The 19,723-nt window shown below is 40.7% G+C and overlaps 1 protein-coding gene across 2 annotated transcripts in view; it reads right to left on the bottom strand.

Annotated features, from left to right (window-relative positions):
- Positions 1-15,225: 15,225 nt before the first annotated feature.
- The window catches only part of MREG (melanoregulin), a 63,610-nt gene continuing 59,112 nt past the window's right edge, over positions 15,226-19,723 (bottom strand). Inside the window, exons 3-6 of one of the 2 annotated variants that reach the window (XR_003005703.1) lie at positions 18,465-18,555; positions 17,115-17,278; positions 16,187-16,551; positions 15,226-15,613 (exon numbers count right to left, since the gene is read on the bottom strand). Coding sequence is in view for 1 of the 2 variants with exons in the window: in XM_024763311.1 (XP_024619079.1) it covers positions 16,417-16,551; positions 17,115-17,278; positions 18,465-18,555 (390 nt within the window). In the remaining variant the exon portion in view is untranslated. Of the gene's footprint in view, positions 16,552-17,114; positions 17,279-18,464; positions 18,556-19,723 lie in introns of both variants that reach the window. The other variant, XM_024763311.1, reaches the window with a different exon arrangement.

Raw genomic sequence — 19,723 nt, 5'->3', positions numbered from 1 at the left:
TTTCACTATCTATAAAATGGAGATAGTAAAACCTGCCTAAGAGGAAGATTAAGGCGATAATTATGTAAAGTTTGGTAGTTTTTAAAGTGATGAGATAGTTCACAGGGTGTGGTTTACTAGTCTTTCTACTTTTGTGGTAAAACTTTTTTTAAAGTGAAGAGTTTTGGGTTTTTTAAGTGAAAAACAAGTAATGGAGACAAAACCATGGAGGCAGTAAAAAGATCAGTGGCGGGACTTCCCCGGTGGTTCAGTAGTTAAGAGTCCTGGCTTCCACTGCAGGCGGCACAAGTTCGATCCCTGGTTGGGGAATTAAGATCCTGCATGCCTTGAAGGGTGGCAAAAAAGAAATAAAAAAGGCCTAGAAAACTTAATCCTTCCATCAGCCTTCAGCCCCCACCATCCATGAAGCCTCCCATTGACCGATGGGCCTCAGTAAATTCAGCACATGAACATGCTTACAAAAAACAAAAGGGGCTTCCCTGGTGGCGCAGTGGTTAAGAATCCACCTGCCATTGCAGGGAACATGGGTTCGAGCCCTGGTCCGGGAAGATCCCACATGCCGTGGAAAAACTAAGCCGGGGCGCCACAATTACTGAGCCTGTGCTCTAGAGCCCAAGAACCACAACTCCTGAGCCCGTGTGCCACAACTACTGAAGCCCACACACCTAGAGCCCATGCTCTGCAACAAAATAAGCCACCACAATGAGAAGCCAACACACCTCAATGAAGAGTGGCTCCCACTTGCCACAACTAGAGAAAGCCCGCGTGCAGCCACAAAGACCCAATGCAGCCAAAAAGAAAGAAAGAGAGAAAAAATTAAAAGAAAAAAAAAAAGATCAGCGGTCACCAGTCCTTAGGGAGGAGAGAGGGATGAATAGCACAGAGGATTTTTAGGACAGCGAAAGTACTCTGTATGGTACTACAGTGGTGGATCTGTGTCATTGTAAATTTGTCCAAATGCATAAACTGTACAACACCGAGAGTGAACCCTCATGTAAACTATGGACTTTGGGTGATAATGACATGTCAGTGTAGGTTCATCAGTGGTAACGAAGGTACCACTCTGGTGGGAGCTACTGATAATGGGGGAGGGTGTGTGTGGTGGGGGGGAGGGAGTGTACGGGAACTCTCTCTACACTCTGTTCTATTTTGCTGGTGAACCTAAAACTGCTCTAAAAAATAAATTCTATGAAGAGAAAAAAGTCCATAATGCCACCCACAACCTGACCTACTGAGTAATAAAGGCAACCATTAGGCATATATCTGATTATGATATTCAAATAAATGCCAAAGTTGGAAACAATCGGGGATGTCACAGAACTAGAATAAGAAACAAATAGGTTTGAGGGAAAATGGAGTCTCTTTTCCAGCAGAAACTGTTAGATACAAAAATGATCTTATTTACACACCCCGTGTGAGTTAGTTGACATTCATACCTCTTCATCTTTCCATTTTCTGCCAATTGTCAAATGTTCTCTAGAAAAAGACATTTTTTTTTTTCTTATTTTTTATTTAATTGCCTCTCCTCACAGAGGCCAGGGGAAATCTTGATGCTAACAGACAGCAGAGTGAGTCAACAGTGGCATCTAGTGTTCAACCATATTCTTTCTGCAAAGCCTCTGGACAGAGATAGGAGAATCCATGCGTTCATTTAAGATGCAAATCTGTTACTTTTAACAAACTGAGATCATTGAGACCTGAGCATTTACAGTGCTGTTTCTACAAATGTTCACAGGGAAAGGACGCAGGTCGTCCTAATTCCAGAGACACCCAACATCTCAAAGCCTTGGAGCACACCTCAAGCTCAGGAATTGGTCCATCCCTTCTGCCTCAGCCTCCCCTCTATCCCACGTTCAAAGACCGGATGGTAACTCTGAGAGTCCCAGAGGTGAGAGCCCAGGGTGATTGTTTAACAGCCTTCTCTTGGAGTAAATTGAACAGATCTTGTCAACTTTGGGAAATAATCCTGGTTTTGCATTAACTTTATCTTGACATCCTGAACTCCTCAATGAATAGCAAATTCTGGGAGAACGATTTAACCTATTGCATTCTATAAATAAGGGGCTACTTTTTTATCTATACATGCCAGTGGGTTTCTTTGCTTTTCCAGGTTTATTGAGATATAATTGACATCCAGCACCATATAAGTTTAAGGTGTACAGCATAATGATTTGATTTACATACATCATGACATGATTACCAGGATAGGCTTAGTAAACATCTATCATCTCATATAGGTACAATGTTAAAGAAATAGAAAAAAAATATTTCTTTTCCTTGTAATGAGGCCAGTGATTTTCAACATTTTTTTCTTTTTTTACTAGCAGTGGAAACCTTTAGGGGAAAAAGTGAAATATTGTTTGGAATGACAATTTACAAAGCATAGATAAATTTAAATAAAACTAGGTAAGATATAGCTGCTCCATTTAAAGCAAGGCTAGGTAGAAGAACAGGATCCCCAGTTTTCAGGCTTCCTGAACCCTACCCTTCTCTCTGCCACTCCCTCCACATCCCCTTACTCCATGCCTACCCCGACCCCAGCTTCTGGGGCTTTTCTGTGGATCCCTAGATCCTCCCAACACAAGCCCTTTAAAGTTGGATCTATTTTCCCTAGGTGACAATTGACAGAAAGTTACCTGCTGACCTACACAAAGGCTACAATGTACTTTAATACAGGTAAAGATGGAATTTACTTAACACAGAAAACTATGAAGGAGGCTGGGCAGCTTTTTTATCAGTTGGAAAGATAAGCTTCCCTTTCTTTCTATATCCATGAAGGTGCTCTACCCTCATCCTCATGCTTTTGCTGATGGCACTACATCTTTGGATGAGGATGCCATCAGATCCATCGAGAAATTCTCCTTTGCCAACCTTGGAGCCAGTAATTAGTGACAACACAAGAAAAATTCTGAAAGTTTACTGGAAGGAGAGCCAATGGTCAGCGTCCCAAGGTCAATTTCCCAGGAGTAACATCCCCCTAACAGACCCATGCTCCAGGCCTGTCTGCGACATATTCCTAAAACTTTGTACCTTGGAGTACATAGTTTCTCTATAATTATCAATTCATTCACTTCTTCATTCACTAAGAAGGTACACTGGAGCGTCTTCCAAACCACCCAAATCAAAAGATCAGCATTTTTATGGTTGGGAGTCATTTATTTTTCTTGAAAATGAAATTAAAAACGTCTTCTAAACAAGAAACTACAGCCATATCTTACCACTGAAATGTCATGTGTATGGGTTCATCAGAAAATAAAATTAGAAAAGTTCCTCTTGGCCCTTTTCACTTGGTCAAAACAAGCATGAGCACTTGGTAAGCTCTATGTGACAAATGCATTGTCATTTCTACTCAAAGTTTATTAATGAGCATTGACACTGAGTAATTTCTACAAGACAGGATTTCTTCTCAATACCTTATCTTAGGATTTCTCAACCTCAGCACAATTGCCATTTTGGACAGTTCTTTGCTGTGCAGGCTGTCCTGTGCATTGCAGGATGTTTAGCAACATCCCTGGCGTCTTATCCATTAGATGTCAAATGCACATTCTCTAGTTAGGACAACAAAATATGTCTCCAGACATAGCCAGATATTCCCTGGGGGACAAAATTTCCACTCTCCCCATTGAGAATCACTGCCTTGTATGAATTAATCGTACAATTCTTGCAAAAATCCCTATGAATTAGATAGTTTTACTTCTCCTATTTAACAGGTGAGGAAACCAAAATTTGCATAACTTCCCCAGCTTTACACAACTGGACTCAGTTTAGAGCCCAAGAATCCAACTCCAGAGTGCGTGCTCTCATCTACTCTGCAATAGCCTCCTCAAAATTCCTAGTCTGCTTCCTGCCCAGGATCAACAAAAACCTTAGGAGAGTTGGCAATTTCCCTGCTGCTGCTGCAATCTTGTGAAGACTTGCTGGCCCTTCTAGAGACTTGTGCAGTGAAAAGAAAGACAAAATTTAAATTTGATCACTTTCAGGTTTGCCGTAATGTGTGAAACTATACTCCTCAGGCCTTGTCAGCTTAGAGGTTACTATAAAGTTACAAGAGCAGTCACAAAACAAAATCTCTCTACCTTCATTTCAACGCACTGTGGAATTCCACCATCACCTTTAAATGCCTTCCAGAATCTTCCGGTTCCCCATCCACAGCTGGAGCCACCATAAGTGGGATCTTAGTAGATGCTGCCTGTGTTGATCACTTTCCCTGCATGAGCTCACTGAAACTTCATAACAAGCATTTTACCCATTTTCTGTAGAGAAAATTGAGGATTAAAGCAGTTCAGTAACTTGTCCAAGGTCATGTACCTTGTTAGTGACAGAGCTGAGGTCTGAAAATTAAAGCCTGTGCTTTTAACCCTTAAGATGTGCTTGTCCCCTTGGCCACCCACCTATGGTGTCACCAATCTTTGTGGTGAAATTGCAGCTCTCCCCACCCCCCTCCGCCTCCGCAGAAGCCACAACCAACAGGCTAAGACTATGGCCATTGTTGTAGAAGGCACCAACCTTGCATAGAGAGCTCGTTCTTATGAGCTGTCAATGCCACTGGTGCCAACACTGCAAGCATCTCCCAGTGTCTCACGGGAGACATAGAAGATAGCTTGTTTAGTCTTTTCCTCTTCTTTTTGAATCTCCTCACTTTAAAATTCAAGTATGATCCCAGAGTGGGAAAGAAGAAGGGAAATGTCAGTGGCAAACAGAGCAAAGCTCAGAATGCCTCCCCTCCATCATTGGTCCTTTGTCCTTGAAATAAAGTCTGCCTCTTGACTCTCCTCCCTCAGGATACAGCCTTCCTTCATTCATTCTCTCAACCAATATTACTTAATATCTTCCATACACCAGCCACTCTACCAGGCACAGGGAATAGATCAATGAGCAAAGGTAGATGTGGTGCCTACCATCTTCATGGAGTTAGCAGTTTATGGAGTAGGCAACCATTAATCTAATAATCACATAGCCAACTTCAAGATGATGGCTCTGTTAAGAACCATGGAAGAGGGACTTCCCTGGCGGTCCAGTGGTTAAGACTTTGCCTTCCAATGCAGGGGGTGCTGATTCGATCCCTGGTGGTGGAGCTAAGATCTCACATGCCTCATGGTCAAAAAACCAAAAACATAAAACAGAAGCAATATTGTAACAAATTCAATAAAGACTTTAAAGACGGTCCACATCAAAAAAATCTTTTAAAAACCCCAACAAAACCTATGGAAGAAAAGTGCATGCTGCTCTAATATGATGTATTTTACAGTGGGTCTAAGCTAATCTGTGGGCTTGGGGAAGGCTTCGTTGATGAAGTTGTATTGAACTGAAACATGAAGATCTGAAGAATGAATGGAAGGTAAGAGCAGACAAGCTAAGAGGGAGATGGAGTGCAGGGAGCTGGAGAATGTTCGAAATAAAGAACACCACGCGCGCAGGCTGAGAAGTGGGAAGAGCGAGCAAAATGCTTTACGGTTTACACTACTAGAAGGAGGCCACTGGAGCCGGCTTGCACAGTGAAGTTGCAGAGGCAAACATGTTTAGGATTTTGAACTTTTTCCAAAGGATATTGCTTTAAGCAGGAGAGGACATGAACCTATTTGCATTTTTAGAAGATCACTTTGCTATGAAAGAATAGAAAGGAAGGATGAAGAAAGGGCATGAACTATTTGCAGAATATAAACACATTTTTGGTGGCAGCTTTCCTGAAACAGATACTGCTGATCGCCCACTTAATAGCCGTACTCCCCTTCTTGCTAACTCACAGGATTCTACTTTTTTTTTTTTGCAGTACACGGGCCTCTCACTGCTGTGGCCTCTCCCGTTGCAGAGCACAGGCTCCGGATGCGCAGGCTCAGCGGCCACAGCTCACGGGCCCAGCTGCTCCGTGGCATGTGGGATCTTCCCGGACCGGGGCACGAACCCGTGTCCCCTGCATCGGCAGGCGGACTCTCAACCACTGCGCCACCAGAGAAGCCCCAGACTTCTTGTTGAGTAAGACAAATAAGACCTTATGTGTGGGGTTCTCTATGACTCACAGCTGGAGCATTAGGTAAAAATAAAGGAAGTGTGAATAAAGTATGGACTTTAGTTGATAATAATGTATCAGTATTGATTCACTAGATGTGACAAATGTACCATACTCATGTCCAATGTTAATAAAATAGGAAACTGGAAGTGGGGTATATGGAAACGTTCTGCACTATCTTTACAATTTCTCTATAAACCTGAAACAATTCTAAAATTAAGTCTATTAAAATGAATATTCCCAGCCTCCATGCTAATCCTACAGAATCATACTATCATGAGTGGAACTCAGGTACCTTCGTACCCTCAAGTGTGAGAACTACTAGTAGAGGCCTAATCTAAGATCCCTGCTACATTTGAAAGGCAAGACCCTTTAGGCCACCTTCTTGGCTGCCATAAGGAAAGATGCAGACTCTTCAACAGACAGGGGTATTCAGGATATCCAAGAGTAAATGTTCAGCTTCTAGAACAAAGCAGGTAATTCCTTTGTTGTGTGTATTTTATTAACACCAAATGCCTTTGGATGGAAATCACTAGTTCAGTGTTTTGCCCCCAAATTGAATCTGAACCTCTGCAATAATGATGCTAATAGAGTTACCTCTAATAAAATATCTGGACTGCATTTTTGTGCTTCTATCATTAATAAAGGAAAACATTTGGTGACTTAGTTTGTCTTACTTTTTTACAAATGACCCAATTTCATTCCTTTTCATGGCTGAGTAATATTCCATTGTATATATGTACCACATCTTTATCCATTCATCTATCACTGGACATTTAGCTTGCTTCCACGTCCTAGCTACTGTAAATAGTGCTGCAATGAACATTGTGGTACATGTGTCCTTTCGAATTATGGTTTTCTCAGGATACGCCCAGTAGTGGGATTGCTGGGTCATATGATAGTTCTATGTTTAGTTTTTGAAGGAACCTCCATACTGTTTTCCACAGTGGCTGTATCAATTTACATTCTCACCAACAGTGCAAGAGGGTTCCCTTTTTTCCACACCGTCTCCAACATTTGTAGAGATTGTAGATGTTTTGATGATGGCCATTCTGACCAGTGTGAGGTGATACTTCACTGTAGTTTTGATTTGCATTTCTCTAATAATTGGTGATGTTGAGCATCTTTTCATGTGCCTTTGGCCTTCTGTATGTCTTCTTTTGTAAAGCAATTTTATTCCAATAAAAAAAAAAGGAAAAGAAATAATTTTTCTTACTTCTTGGCTCCCACTGTTACCACCATAATCTCTTGGAGTAAATAAGTAACAAAACCAATATTTATAAAGGTTTTCCATGGCTCTCTGAAAACTTTTCATCAGGCTTGAAAGAGCAAAATATTTTCTGTAATGGATTTCTGATGTGAGTATACAGAAGTGCAGTCATTCATTAGTTGAATTCAGATATATCAGGATTAAATTATAGTGCAAAATGTAGCAATACATGCAGCAGGAGAGGAAGGCAGCATGGTGACACGGAAAGAAAATTAAACCGGAGATCAGAGGCCCAGGTGGTAGACGGTGGTGCAGTTACTTGCTAGCTGTGTGGCTTTGGAGAAGTAATCTGGACTCAATTTCACCTTAGCAAAATGAGCAGTTTGGAATGGATGACTTGTAAGACCCCTCTGAGCTCTGGAATTGTGAGTATGGAATCTCAAAGCCAGGAGTTAGTCTTACACCTAATAACACAACATTAAGATTGTATTTATAAACTCAAAATAATTCATAACTAATAATTCAGAAACCAATCACAAAACATAAGTGTAAAACTTCGGCAGTCTTAATCCTTGAGAATTATATCCCACACAATGAATTAAAGAGACACAGCCAGTATCAAAGCCTATTTAAAGATGCCCTTCAATTCATTTTGCCACTATCGTGGATGCTGCCATGTGAGACAGTGAAAGCCCCCGGAATGAAAGCTGACAAGTAGAGAAAAGAAAAGCCCCATAAAACAGATGTTTTAAACATGAAGCAGGTGTTGATGTTTATTTATACCTGGTTGCTTTATAGATTGACATTGTTACAATTTCAAAGTAGGAGTTGTCCCCATAGACAAAGGACAAAGGAAACAAACAGACCAGTCACAAAAGAAATAAAAGTGGTAAACAAGCATACGGAATAATGTTCACCCTAACTAATAAACAGACATGCAAATTAAGTCAACAAGGAGGTACCATTTTTCTTTCTTCGCCAATTTTTTCCCGGTATACCCCTGAATGATGACAAACATATGGTGAAACTATATTCTCATACATCGTTGCTAGAAAGAGCATAAATTGGTACAAACCTTTTGGAAATATTTCATGATGTACATAAAGTATGATTTAGATATTCATGTTTTGATTCTGTAATTCCACTAAGAACACAGGACAAAGCAATGTGCATGAAGATGTTCATTGCGGAGAAAAATTGGAAACAACCCCTAAATGCCCAAAAATAGATGAAAGATTGTAAAATTTGTTACATCTACTCAATTTAATATGCAGCTTTGTAAAAATGATGCTTCCAGAGGGTACTTAGTAACAGAAAATGTTTATGATCTGTGAAATGTGGTAAACTGTCCTTTCATATATGCATATATATCTTTGGCTAACACAATATTTTTAAATTTAGTAACCAGTATATTTAAATGGATAAAATTTACATAAAAATCATGCTTGTTTGGCTCTTGCCAAAAAATCAGAATAACTGGCAGAACTGAGCCCTTTTGCATGACAACAATCATTTGGAGCTAAGTAATAATCGTTCCCTTTTTTTTTTTAAGGTAAGAAGTGGATTTATTTAGAGAGAAACACACTCCACAGAGTGTGGGCCATCTCAGAAGGTGAGAGGCTGTAACTGTTCCCTTTAGGGTAAGGAACACAACTCGCTTTGGTCCACAGTCCCTACCCAGTTACCCTTGGAGGCATTTGAGCTCATGAACCCTCACCTAAATTTAATAATCAGGATAGAAAATTGTACATACAAATTGCAAAGATGCACATAAAAAGTGAACCCTCCCAAAATGTTATAAATGATTATAATAGAATTCTAGTATTATGGTTGGTTTTTTACTATTTTAAAATTTTCTGCATTACTTTTATATTTTTAAAAGAGGATAGTAGTTGACCTAAGTCACTGTGACCTTTCAGCAGATGCCCAAGCTTTTAGTAAATATCAGTGATCTCCAGCAATTACAATAAGAAGGTGAAGGCGATAGGTCTCATCTCCCATAATCTTGCAACCAAGTGAAAGCAAATCTTAGCCCAGATTCTTCTAAACATACAACACTCATTAACCAGGAATTATGCATCTGCTTCCTGTAATCCCAAAGAAGTCCCCTTCTTTCTTTTCTCAGGACCCACAATATTGAAATAAATGTTTGAAAGAAACTTGAGTCAAAGTTTCATTCTTAGGCAGACACAACAGTGTTCTGATAACCAAATCAGACAGCTTGGTGTCAGGCCTTTGAAGTAGGCAGTACCCCAATAAAGATGTTAAAAAAAAAAAAAGAGATTCTTAACACCTTCATCCTGCAAAGATGATGGAGGCCAGTCAGTCTTTCTAGCTAACCACTAGCTAACCACTTACCCTACTACTCATTTCATAAATGGAAAATCATTCCTAACACACTTTACGCAACTTAATGAATTTTCTGGTATAAATTTTGATAAAGATGATTGAAATGATTAAACAACCATCTTGGAAAGTAGGTTCCTGATTAGGATACTTCAAATGCTAAATACACGTCTCTAGGATATTTGATCAACTTTACTTACACATTTCACACTACTAATGCGGAAGAATTTTTAAAGTAAATTGCTACCTAAAAACTGCAGCTGTTGGGGCTTCCCTGGTGGCGCAGTGGTTGAGAGTCCGCCTGCCGATGCAGGGGACACAGGTTTGTGCCCCGGTCCGGGAAGATCCCACATGCCGCGGAGCGGCTGGGCCCGTGAGCCATGGCCGCTGAGCCTGCGCGTCCGGAGCCTGTGCTCCGCAACGGGAGAGGCCACGGCAGTGAGAGGCCCGCGTACCGCAAAAAAAAAACACTACAGCTGTTGGTTTTTGAAAGAGTACTGATTGATTGGTCTGTGCTTTATTTAGCTCTTATAAATCTCATAATTTTACTTTTGTTCCTTTTATAATATGTAATATATATATATATATATGTGTATACAAAATACTCTTCTTTCTAAATTTAATCTCACTAAATACTTAGAATATAGATGAGTAGCAAAATCAGATATATCCCATTTAGTTACTAAATGATTAAAGGATGAGAATCAGTTAAGACTTGGTTCCCTGACTCAGTTCTCCACAGCCCAGGTTTCTAAGCCCATAAGCTAAGAGAGATGAAAATTGAAATGCCGTATGTCCATTTGTAGTCTGTCAAAGCAAAATATAGAATAATACTCTGGAAGCTAATAATAACTCTTTGAAACATTGTAAACGAAAGTTCAAAGTGGCTGGCCGTCTTCACTCTGTACACAGTAGTGATTTGGAAATTATGAGTATATTCCTTTCAATGCAACTTACTCAAATTCAAACAGATTTCTTGTGATGTTAGTATTAGAAAGTGACATGAGAGAATGGATAAATGCATTAATCCAACAGAAGACAAGCCATCTTTGTGCCACGATCCCTCTTTGATCATTGGCGAGTAATCACATAAACTAGATTCTGCTGTTGTCAATGCGGTCCTCTTCCAGAAGTTACTGACTTTAATTTCTCAGCTAAAGGAAAGTTAATTTCATGATGATCTTTAAAAATGATTTAACCACTTATGTTAAACGAATTTACAAATAACAACGACTACCTAATTAACAATTTTTAAAATAACGCCCAAATACCAAAGATAAATACGTATTTAATATAATGACTTATAATGAAATAATACATATTTCAATACATTAATGCTCCAGCACTAATGGAGAATCACTATGAATGTGTTAGCTACAATTGCAGACTTGTGTATTTCATTGTTGACTCAAGATACTGTCACGATGGGGTTTCCTGAAGAAAAGACTCTGAAATGGAGATGCGTGCAAGAAGTTTATAAGCAAATACCTACGGAGGAGAGAGGAAAGGCAGGGTTGGGACAATTGTACTGAGATGTCACAATAAAGGCCTCAGTCAATCTAATGGGGAACTCTAGAGCTAGGATAACTCTTTCTAGCCCTGCAACAACTAACTAGTCAGTAGAGGCAGGATGCCCCTAACGGGGGAGTGGCCTTGGACAAGGCAGCTCTCACTGGTTGAGGTCAATTCCTACAGAGAGACCCGGCTGAGATCTCAGACACCAACACTGCCAGAAGCTGAGGAATGAATAGTTCCGTCCCAAAGCAGGCAGACCCGAGCAGTACTCCACATCATCTGCTACAGTGCATCCCTGTGTTGTGCAGGCGGACTCCCAACCGCTGCACCACCAGGGAAGCCCCCACTTGCTTTTTATGGCACATCCTGGGAGAGGATCCTCTGGGAGTCTGGGGCATTTCTTTTCCTGAAGAAAGGCTAATTGAACAACTTACAGCCCCACTGCTACAGCTGGTCTCAAGGCCACAGTAATACTTATCATCTCTCTTCCAGATTCCCTAACAGTACTCCTCGAAACTGTCAAGGTCATCAAAAGCAAGGAAAGTCTGAGAAACTATCACAGCCAAGAGGAGCCTAAGAGAACATGACTATATCCAATACAGTGACCCGGACAGGATCCTGCAACAGAAAAAGACATTAGGTAAAAACTAAGGTATTGGAATAAACTATGGACTTTAGTTAATAATAATGCATCAATAGTGGTTCATTAGATGTGACAAATGTACCATTCTACGGTTTGATGTTAATAATAGAAACTTGATATGAGGCATATGGGAATGCTCTGTACAACCTTTGGAACTTTTCTGTAAATCTAAGACTATTCTAAAATTAAGAGTTTATATTAAAAATAACAGGGAAAAAGTAGATTGTTGCTAGACTTTGCACTCATGCCTTCGTGAGTCTGACAAAAACCCAACTCATGATAAGCAGTTTTTCAAGTAATGTGTAATTATCCCTTGCAAATGGCATGGCCTTCCTCCAGAACCCGAGGAGTCTGTGTTGTCATTCTCCTATTGAGTTTTCCATAAATTCCACATAGCAGCTTTTCTTATCACTGACTTTTAATACTAAGGAGTCTGCAGGGTCCTATGATACAAGTGTCAAGCCACTTGGCCATAGCCTGGACCTGCTTTGGAGCCCTTTCTTGCCCTGGACCTCATTCAGAGCTGGCAGCTTTCCATGTCACCCAGTTAAATAGGATGGAGCAGTTATTTCTAGGTGACAACATAAAGAAGCCTACCAAGCATTCTGCTGGCTCCGTAGAGGTGGGAGGTGTAAGATGAAATAACTCAACCTTTCCTTTGAGGGGATGTTTCAGCATGCCACAGACCAATGGACCCCTGAAAACTTCACCAAAATGACAGGCCCCTGAGACTCTGTAGAATTTCTCTCATCCTTTGAAGTGCATGTCTTTCCTTAAGGTCTCCAATGCATTTGCCACTTGGTACTAATCGGATCTAAGGTTACCGATATAGCAGTAACCGATGTGATATTCTGCAGAGTCCACATGCTCCAGATCCTTTGGGGCTATAACAGACGGCAGGAGAGTTTAGATAGCTCTGGAGCAATACCGTAAATGTATACTGTTGTCCATCTCAAGTGAATGCAAACACTTTCTGACCGACTTTCTGATGGGTATGGAAAGAACGCATTTGCCACATTAATAGTCACATTGTAGCTGAGGCTTGTTACTTTATTCTCACAAAGATCCCATCTCTAGCTCAGCAGCTGCAATTAGGGCTACTGCTTGGTTGAATTTTCAATAATTCACTTTCATTCTCCAGTGTCCATCTAGTTTTAGGGCCAGAGTGGTGAATTAAATGGAATTATAATCAGGACCAACACTCCTGCATCCTTTAGGTCTTTAAGGGTACTGATCTCTGTCATCTTTCTGGAGTGCAATATTGACTTTGGTTTACTGTCTTGGCCAGGGGGTGAAGCAATTTCAGAGCCTTTCACTTAGTTTTCTCATTAAGACGGTTTTTAACCCACAGGCCAAAAAATGACTGTTGGTTCTGCCGAGTCCCAAGTATGCTCAGCCCAATAATTTTTTCTGGAACTGGGAAGGTGACCACCGGGTAGATCCATGAACTCAATGGACCTACTGTGAGTTAGAACTGGGGTAGGACTCCATTTATTATTTGAGTTCCATGTACCCTCCTTCTAGATGGCACTGTAATGATACTCTGTCCTTGGGTATCAATGTCAGCTTGGATCTTGTGTCCCATGTCCTCAGAGTGTTTGTGTGTACTCCTTTCCCCAGTGTACAGTTATCTCAGCAAATGACCATAGGTCCTTTAGAGGCAGGACTAGGGGAAGCAGTGCCATATACACTTGCAGTGGTGTTTCAAAGTCTTCCTTCTTGGGGATCTAGTCTTTCCTTTAGTCAGTAGTTTCTGGGTCTAGAAAATAGCCAAGGTCTGGAAACTTGGCAAGAGATCATAACTACTTATTATGTGGCTGTGGTTGTGTCCTACCTATCTCCTGATCCTCCATCCTTGAGATCTTTCGATGGTACAGCTTGAGTAATACTCTTATTGGCTACCTATCTATTTTGCCCCTAGGGATGCCACGATCCATCAACCATCTCCAAATCTCTCTGCAGGCAACCCTCAGATCTGGTCATTTCTTATGATAATTGTGTCCACTTGTCTCCTGACAGTGAAGCATTGCCACTGGGCCCCTATTCTGCCATCCCCATTGCTACCAGTGAGCCCACTTCTGGAACACCCTCTGGCCTACAGGGATACTACTGAGTCTTCAGTGATGCTGGTGACTCCTCACCGAAGCATTCTTTATCACTTTGGCCAGTGTGTCCACTGTACCTTACTGGGGCCTCCTTTAAGAAAACATAAATACTTTATTATTTGTTGCAATAACATTCGTGGAATAGGAAATCAGGTGTTCTGTCTGCTAATTACAGGGTTTTCCCCCTATTAATATAAAATCTTCCATCCATCTACCACCTGAAACTGCCCTGCAGACACACATGAACCTTTGGATCCCAGTTGTGCTGAGCACCTTGTGACCTGAAGTGGTCATGTCAGTCACCCTCAAGCCTCTCTCATGTACTCCTCAATGGATTTGAGCACAGATCTGCCCCTTGACTAGCTTTAGAAGGATGGGAGGTCCTTAAGCCCATCTATCTCTCAGCCTCTTTACTCTTTAATTTAAAGGAATTATGGAAAGAATATCTGTTCCTTCTTAATTCTCAGAAATATGACACACATCCAGCTGAAAAGTAAACACAGAAACCTTTTAATCCTTTGCAAGGCAAATTTCCTGGATAATTCCATGAGTTTTTATAATCATAGAGACAATTTTATCCTTACTTATTCATTACCAAAAATAAAGACTATGGTTATAATGTATTCTCCATAGATGCAAACAATCTCATCTATTTTGACACCAAAAAAAGGCAGAAAGACAAAATACAAATTCCAAGGACAAGGATGAAAACAATATGATTTTCAAAGTTTTTTATTTGTTTTGGTTTAATTTATTGTTTGTTTTTGTTTGTTTGTCTCACTGTTTGTATGTTTATCTTGCAAGAGCCTATAGATGTGAGGGAACATATCTGCAGGCTAATTTTAAACAACATGAGAGAGGTACTAAGTACTAAATAAAACAAAATAAAAAATGTCTTTATTTTAAAAAATAAAACTTTTAGTTTACTTATTAAACTAGGAAGAATATTCCTGAAACATGTGAGTTAAATCGGTCTGCAAAGCATTCATAAATGGAGAACATGTATCTCCTCTAACAAATATTTTAAACATTGTGTTCACTACCAAAAGAGCTAATCAGGGTAGGGAAATTGTCACAATCCCCCCGCACAGACTAAATACAAGTTACTTTTTAACTTGAAGTCAGAAAAGTAAAACCTGTAAAAGTAAAAATATTGCCATTGTTCTCAGCAGTCTACTGACAAATACGACAAGCTCTCAAAGTCTTTTCAATAAAATGAACCCTGATTTCATGGCGAGCTCCTTGCTTAGGTGGTAATTACCTTTTTTTTTTTTTTTTTTTTTTTGTGGTACGCGGGCCTCTCACTGCCGTGGCCTCTCCCGTTGTGGAGCACAGGCTCCGGACGCGCAGGCTCAGCGGCCATGGCTCACGGGCCCAGCCGCTCCGCGGTATGTGGGATCTTCGCGGACTGGGGCACGAACCCGTGTCCCCTGCATCGGCAGGCGGACTCTCAACCACTGCGCCACCAGGGAAGCCCGGCAATTAACTTTTGAAACTGGGCTGCTCGATCTGTGGATAGACGCAAACTGTATTGACAGAATTGCTCCACTTTGAAAATCATCTTCAGGATGGAAGAAAGTCCAGCAATGACCTTCTTCAATGCAACACTGCCTGAAGAGTTGCTACTGCTGCTGCTGGTGCCTCGCGGGGCTAAGCCCCAGGCTGGCAGGGTGAGCACTGACCCCAGTGCACTGTGACCACAGGCTCTCCGTGCCCACTCTGGGTCCTGGAGCTGAGGCCACGCTGCATGAGAGGTCCCTGGGCAGGTGCAACTCTCAGTCAACAAGCTGGAAACAGGTTAAAGAGAAGAGAAGACAGTAAAGGTCAAATAGATGCTATCCCAGATAAAATATCAAGGGCTTGTGGACTAGAGCTGGACAATACGTAAAAATGAGGTAACCAGATATCAATAACGTTGAGAATTCAAGATGCTTGTACCACAGCTGAAGACACAGCTTTTCACATGTAGCTGCCGGAAGTTCTGCTTGGGAGCATTCTATTTAGTATTCACTTCTGAGCGGCACTCCTAGATAGTCCTCTTATTTGGTACAGCTAAACTTCTGAATAATCTCAAAATGATGCCTCCAACACCTCCAAGGTTCTGTAGGTGCTTCCAAATCAAAGAAAGGTCTTGTCACGCCTGGTATTATTTTGGTGTTAGCCTATATTATATAACAATTATTTAAAAATTGGTAATCCATATTTGGGCTCAATGATAGCTCTATTAATCTTATTTTATTAACTAGAACATCCTATTCTCCCAACAGGATTAGTGGCTAGAGCTTATTGTACAACCAAAACCAAAATGGGGGCAATGGGTTCTTGGAATCTAATCACCCATGATGAAATAGCCCACTGACCAATTCTCTGATGCAAGATCACCAGGGCGTTTCAACGCAGCCTCAACTTTCATAGAGTCAAGTCCTCGTGGTGAGCAGACATCCAAACGCTTAGACTTTTGTAGGACTCAGAATCCTTTTTCTCTTAGCTAGCCTCTTCTTGCTCATTTTCTTTTACACGCATCTGTCCAACTTTGGTAGGCTGTTGAGTTCCAGTAAGAGAAATCCCATTCTGCCTCGTAGCCTCTCCCTTAGGGACTTGGAAAGGGAAGGTAGTGCAGTCCTTTCTGGCCATCTGCCTGGCATGGGACCCCAGGCTTCTTGGGGTACGTCTGACTGGCAACTTTAAAGAATTCTTCCGCAGCATCGAGTGCAATGAGACGGTCCTGCCAAAAAAATTAAAAATACAATTGTTGTCAAGATGGGAACCAAGCCGTGTTCGTGGGAAAACCAATCTAAAAACTACAATATCCATCCTAGAAATAATGATGAGTGAGTAAAACATTTATTAAATTTTTCCCAACAAATTGAGAGACACTCCTTAGCCCTTACTTACATTATCCAAGAAACATTCCACTGCTCTTAACGTCCTTTCAAATCATTTTTCAATCTTAGGTTATACACACAATATTTCTCACATCTCTTTGACCTAGAAATGGTTCAAAAAGCTGACTGCACAGCTAAATTGGCTGAAAAATACAGATAGATTCTTGAGCCACAATGCAAGTCTCAGCCGGTCTAAGTGCAATCCAGAAACCTGAATTTTTAAAGCCCTCCAAGTGATTATGATGTGCTGGCCACGGGGTACCAATGCATAAGATGCCAGAATCGTCTGCCATACCTCATACCATGGTGGAGCTGGTGGTGTCAGAATGCTGAGAATACGGACTAATAGAGAAGCAAAACTTTAGAGCGAAATCAGAGCAGGTGGAGAAAGACATCCACTTACCACAACAAAGAGATATCTCTCCGAAAGCTCCCAACTGGTTGGGAAAATATTGGTCTCTTCAGCCAGTCTCAACAATATCTCCCGAGCTTCCCTTGTGTTTCTAGAATCACTGATGGTGCTGAGTTTTGTCACTGACAACAAAGAGTCTACTTCCTTCTGAAAACCTAAGGTAAAGAGATTGAACCCTCACGTTAATTAGTCATAAGGAAATGATGGTCCTGCAGGAGATTTAGGGACCCAACAGTGGATTAGAAATATGAGAAAACTGAAGCCCAAGGCACCACTGCCTGTGCTGCTTCCCAGCACAGTGAGGTTGGTGGGGTCCTTAATGAAAATTCCCTTGCGATTTCTTCTTACCAGATTTTCTTTGTTAACTTTTTCCTCCGAGTTAAGACTCGGATACTCATCCACTGACTGCATGCTGCCCCTTTTCTTGGTTTGGAAACCCTTCTCCCACTCCCCACTCTTCACCTCCTCCCCTGTTTCCTGAATTCCTAGTTCCCCTGATACCTGCACAATGGTCACCTTCAGGCCCTACTTCTCCAAGCCCAGATTCCCTTCCCCGGGGCAATATGGCTGACTGGTTAAATTACTTACTGCAAAGGTCTAAAAGACTCATAGATTTACCCTTCCTGGGATAACTTACATCATAAAGAGGAGACTATGAAGTCAGAACAATACTGGGTGAGTAAAGAGGGAGAGTTCCACCCCACCCCATCATATCCCAACTAAAGCAACAGCGGCTAGCAACTTGGTACCCCACTTTTGAAAGGTTATGATGCCAAGGTGTCATGTTCTCTTTCAAAGCAGAACGACTGAGGACTTCAAAATTGATAAATTCATTATTCTAAAACATGAAAACAAGCTTACTTTGTAATGTGAGGACCATGTTTATTGTATCACAACCCTGGCAGATTTAAGAAAAATCAATACCCAATATCTACTCTAATACCACAGGTATTTTGTTGTCTCTCTTACAAATAATATTTCTCCCAATCTGCCTTACCTTATAAAGCTATGATTAACTGGCCAATCGCTCCCACATAATGCAATCAATGTACAATGCCCAAAAAGTCAATGGTGGTGCCCATATGATTTCACTGCCCTGTGCTACTCGATACTGAGGACAGATGGAGTAACACATGGCAAAATATGTCCTCAAGAGAGGGTCTGTTGATAACAGAAACATCAGATGTTTATCTGACGACGGGATTGGGAAAATAATTAGTACACAGTAGCCTTAATCAGTCAGTTACTGACATTCCTTCCATAAAAACCATGCTGGAGAAAGTGAAGAGGAATGATCACAACTGGATATTTTTACCATTTCTTAATCACTTTCAGACTCACCTAAATCTTCTAAAATGCGTTTCCATCTATTTCTCACTTCCCTTCGAATCTGTCGCAGGGTGTAGATATCGTAGTTGAGTTTTTGCCACTCCTGTAGGAAAATAAAAATTCAGTTTTATTTTTACATTTTGGCCTAAATCCCTAATTCCCAAAGTTAAGCTGTTTAAGCCTGTGGTTCTCCTCTTCACTAATCTTCAAAACAAATCCCAAAAGAACAGAAGGAGATGGGAAGATGACGTCAACAGGAATACATCAGCTCCATGTCTGGAGAATCTGTTGTATACCAGGTGATATGACACATTACATAAATTATCCTAATTAAACTCTTCACGTTACCTATTCTTTCAACTTCAGTGATAACACCTGTAAAGTAGGGAGAACAAGAGTGAACATTCCATTTAAGATAGTTATAAAGATAAAAGGATAAAAAAAACCTTTATATATAAAATACCTGCACACAGTGAGCACCTAATAAAATCTATGTATTACTGAAGCCATTTTATAGATAATGAAACTGAAGCCAGGAAAGGTTAACTGGTTAATCCAGTATCATCCAGCTAACGGGTATCAGAATTGGTGTTTGAATTCAGATCTCACTCCAAAGTTCATGAGAAAAATGACACACAGAGATTTCCCTGGCGGTCCGGTGGTTTAAAAATGGTCCACATCAAAAAAAAAAAATCTTTAAAAAAAAAAAAGAAAAATGACACACAAAGAATCTGTGTCTTTCTTTGTTATCAGAATAAAGCAGACCTGAAGTAGATCCCAAGTTTCTTGACTTCCAGCCAGTTTCTTTCACCGTATCTCAGCATTGCTCTCATTCATGTTCCCATCATAGGATGAATCTTTCAAGCATTCAGCAGAACTATTAAAAGATTATCATTCTGAAAACTTCAATCTTATGAGTAGTAGGTCCCCAAACAGAACTTGAACCTTTCAGGAGCATTAGAATCTTTACTGAGCTAGGCATTTGTTTTAAATGCCATGGAAATTTGTTTTCAAGGAGACTTCTCTATCGAGAAGGGTCATTTTATAGAGTATACCTTTTCCTCTTGGCAAGAGCATTAACCACACAAGTATCCTAATGCACAGCTTAAAAGAACATCATTCTAAATGCTCAGTTTAAGACTCAAGTTATACAATATTCTGACTCCACTAACCGGAAATGTTTCAATGATGCCATTATTTCCCTACCAAGTTCCTTTCAAGGCTTGCCTCGCTCATCCCTTATCAACTGTCATGACTGGTTAAGAGAAATC

This window comes from Neophocaena asiaeorientalis, unplaced genomic scaffold, assembly GCF_003031525.2.
Source record: "Neophocaena asiaeorientalis asiaeorientalis breed wild unplaced genomic scaffold, Neophocaena_asiaeorientalis_V1.1 scaffold86, whole genome shotgun sequence".
Classification (NCBI taxonomy): domain Eukaryota; kingdom Metazoa; phylum Chordata; class Mammalia; order Artiodactyla; family Phocoenidae; genus Neophocaena; species Neophocaena asiaeorientalis.
This window is presented reverse-complemented; position numbering and strand designations above follow the sequence as displayed.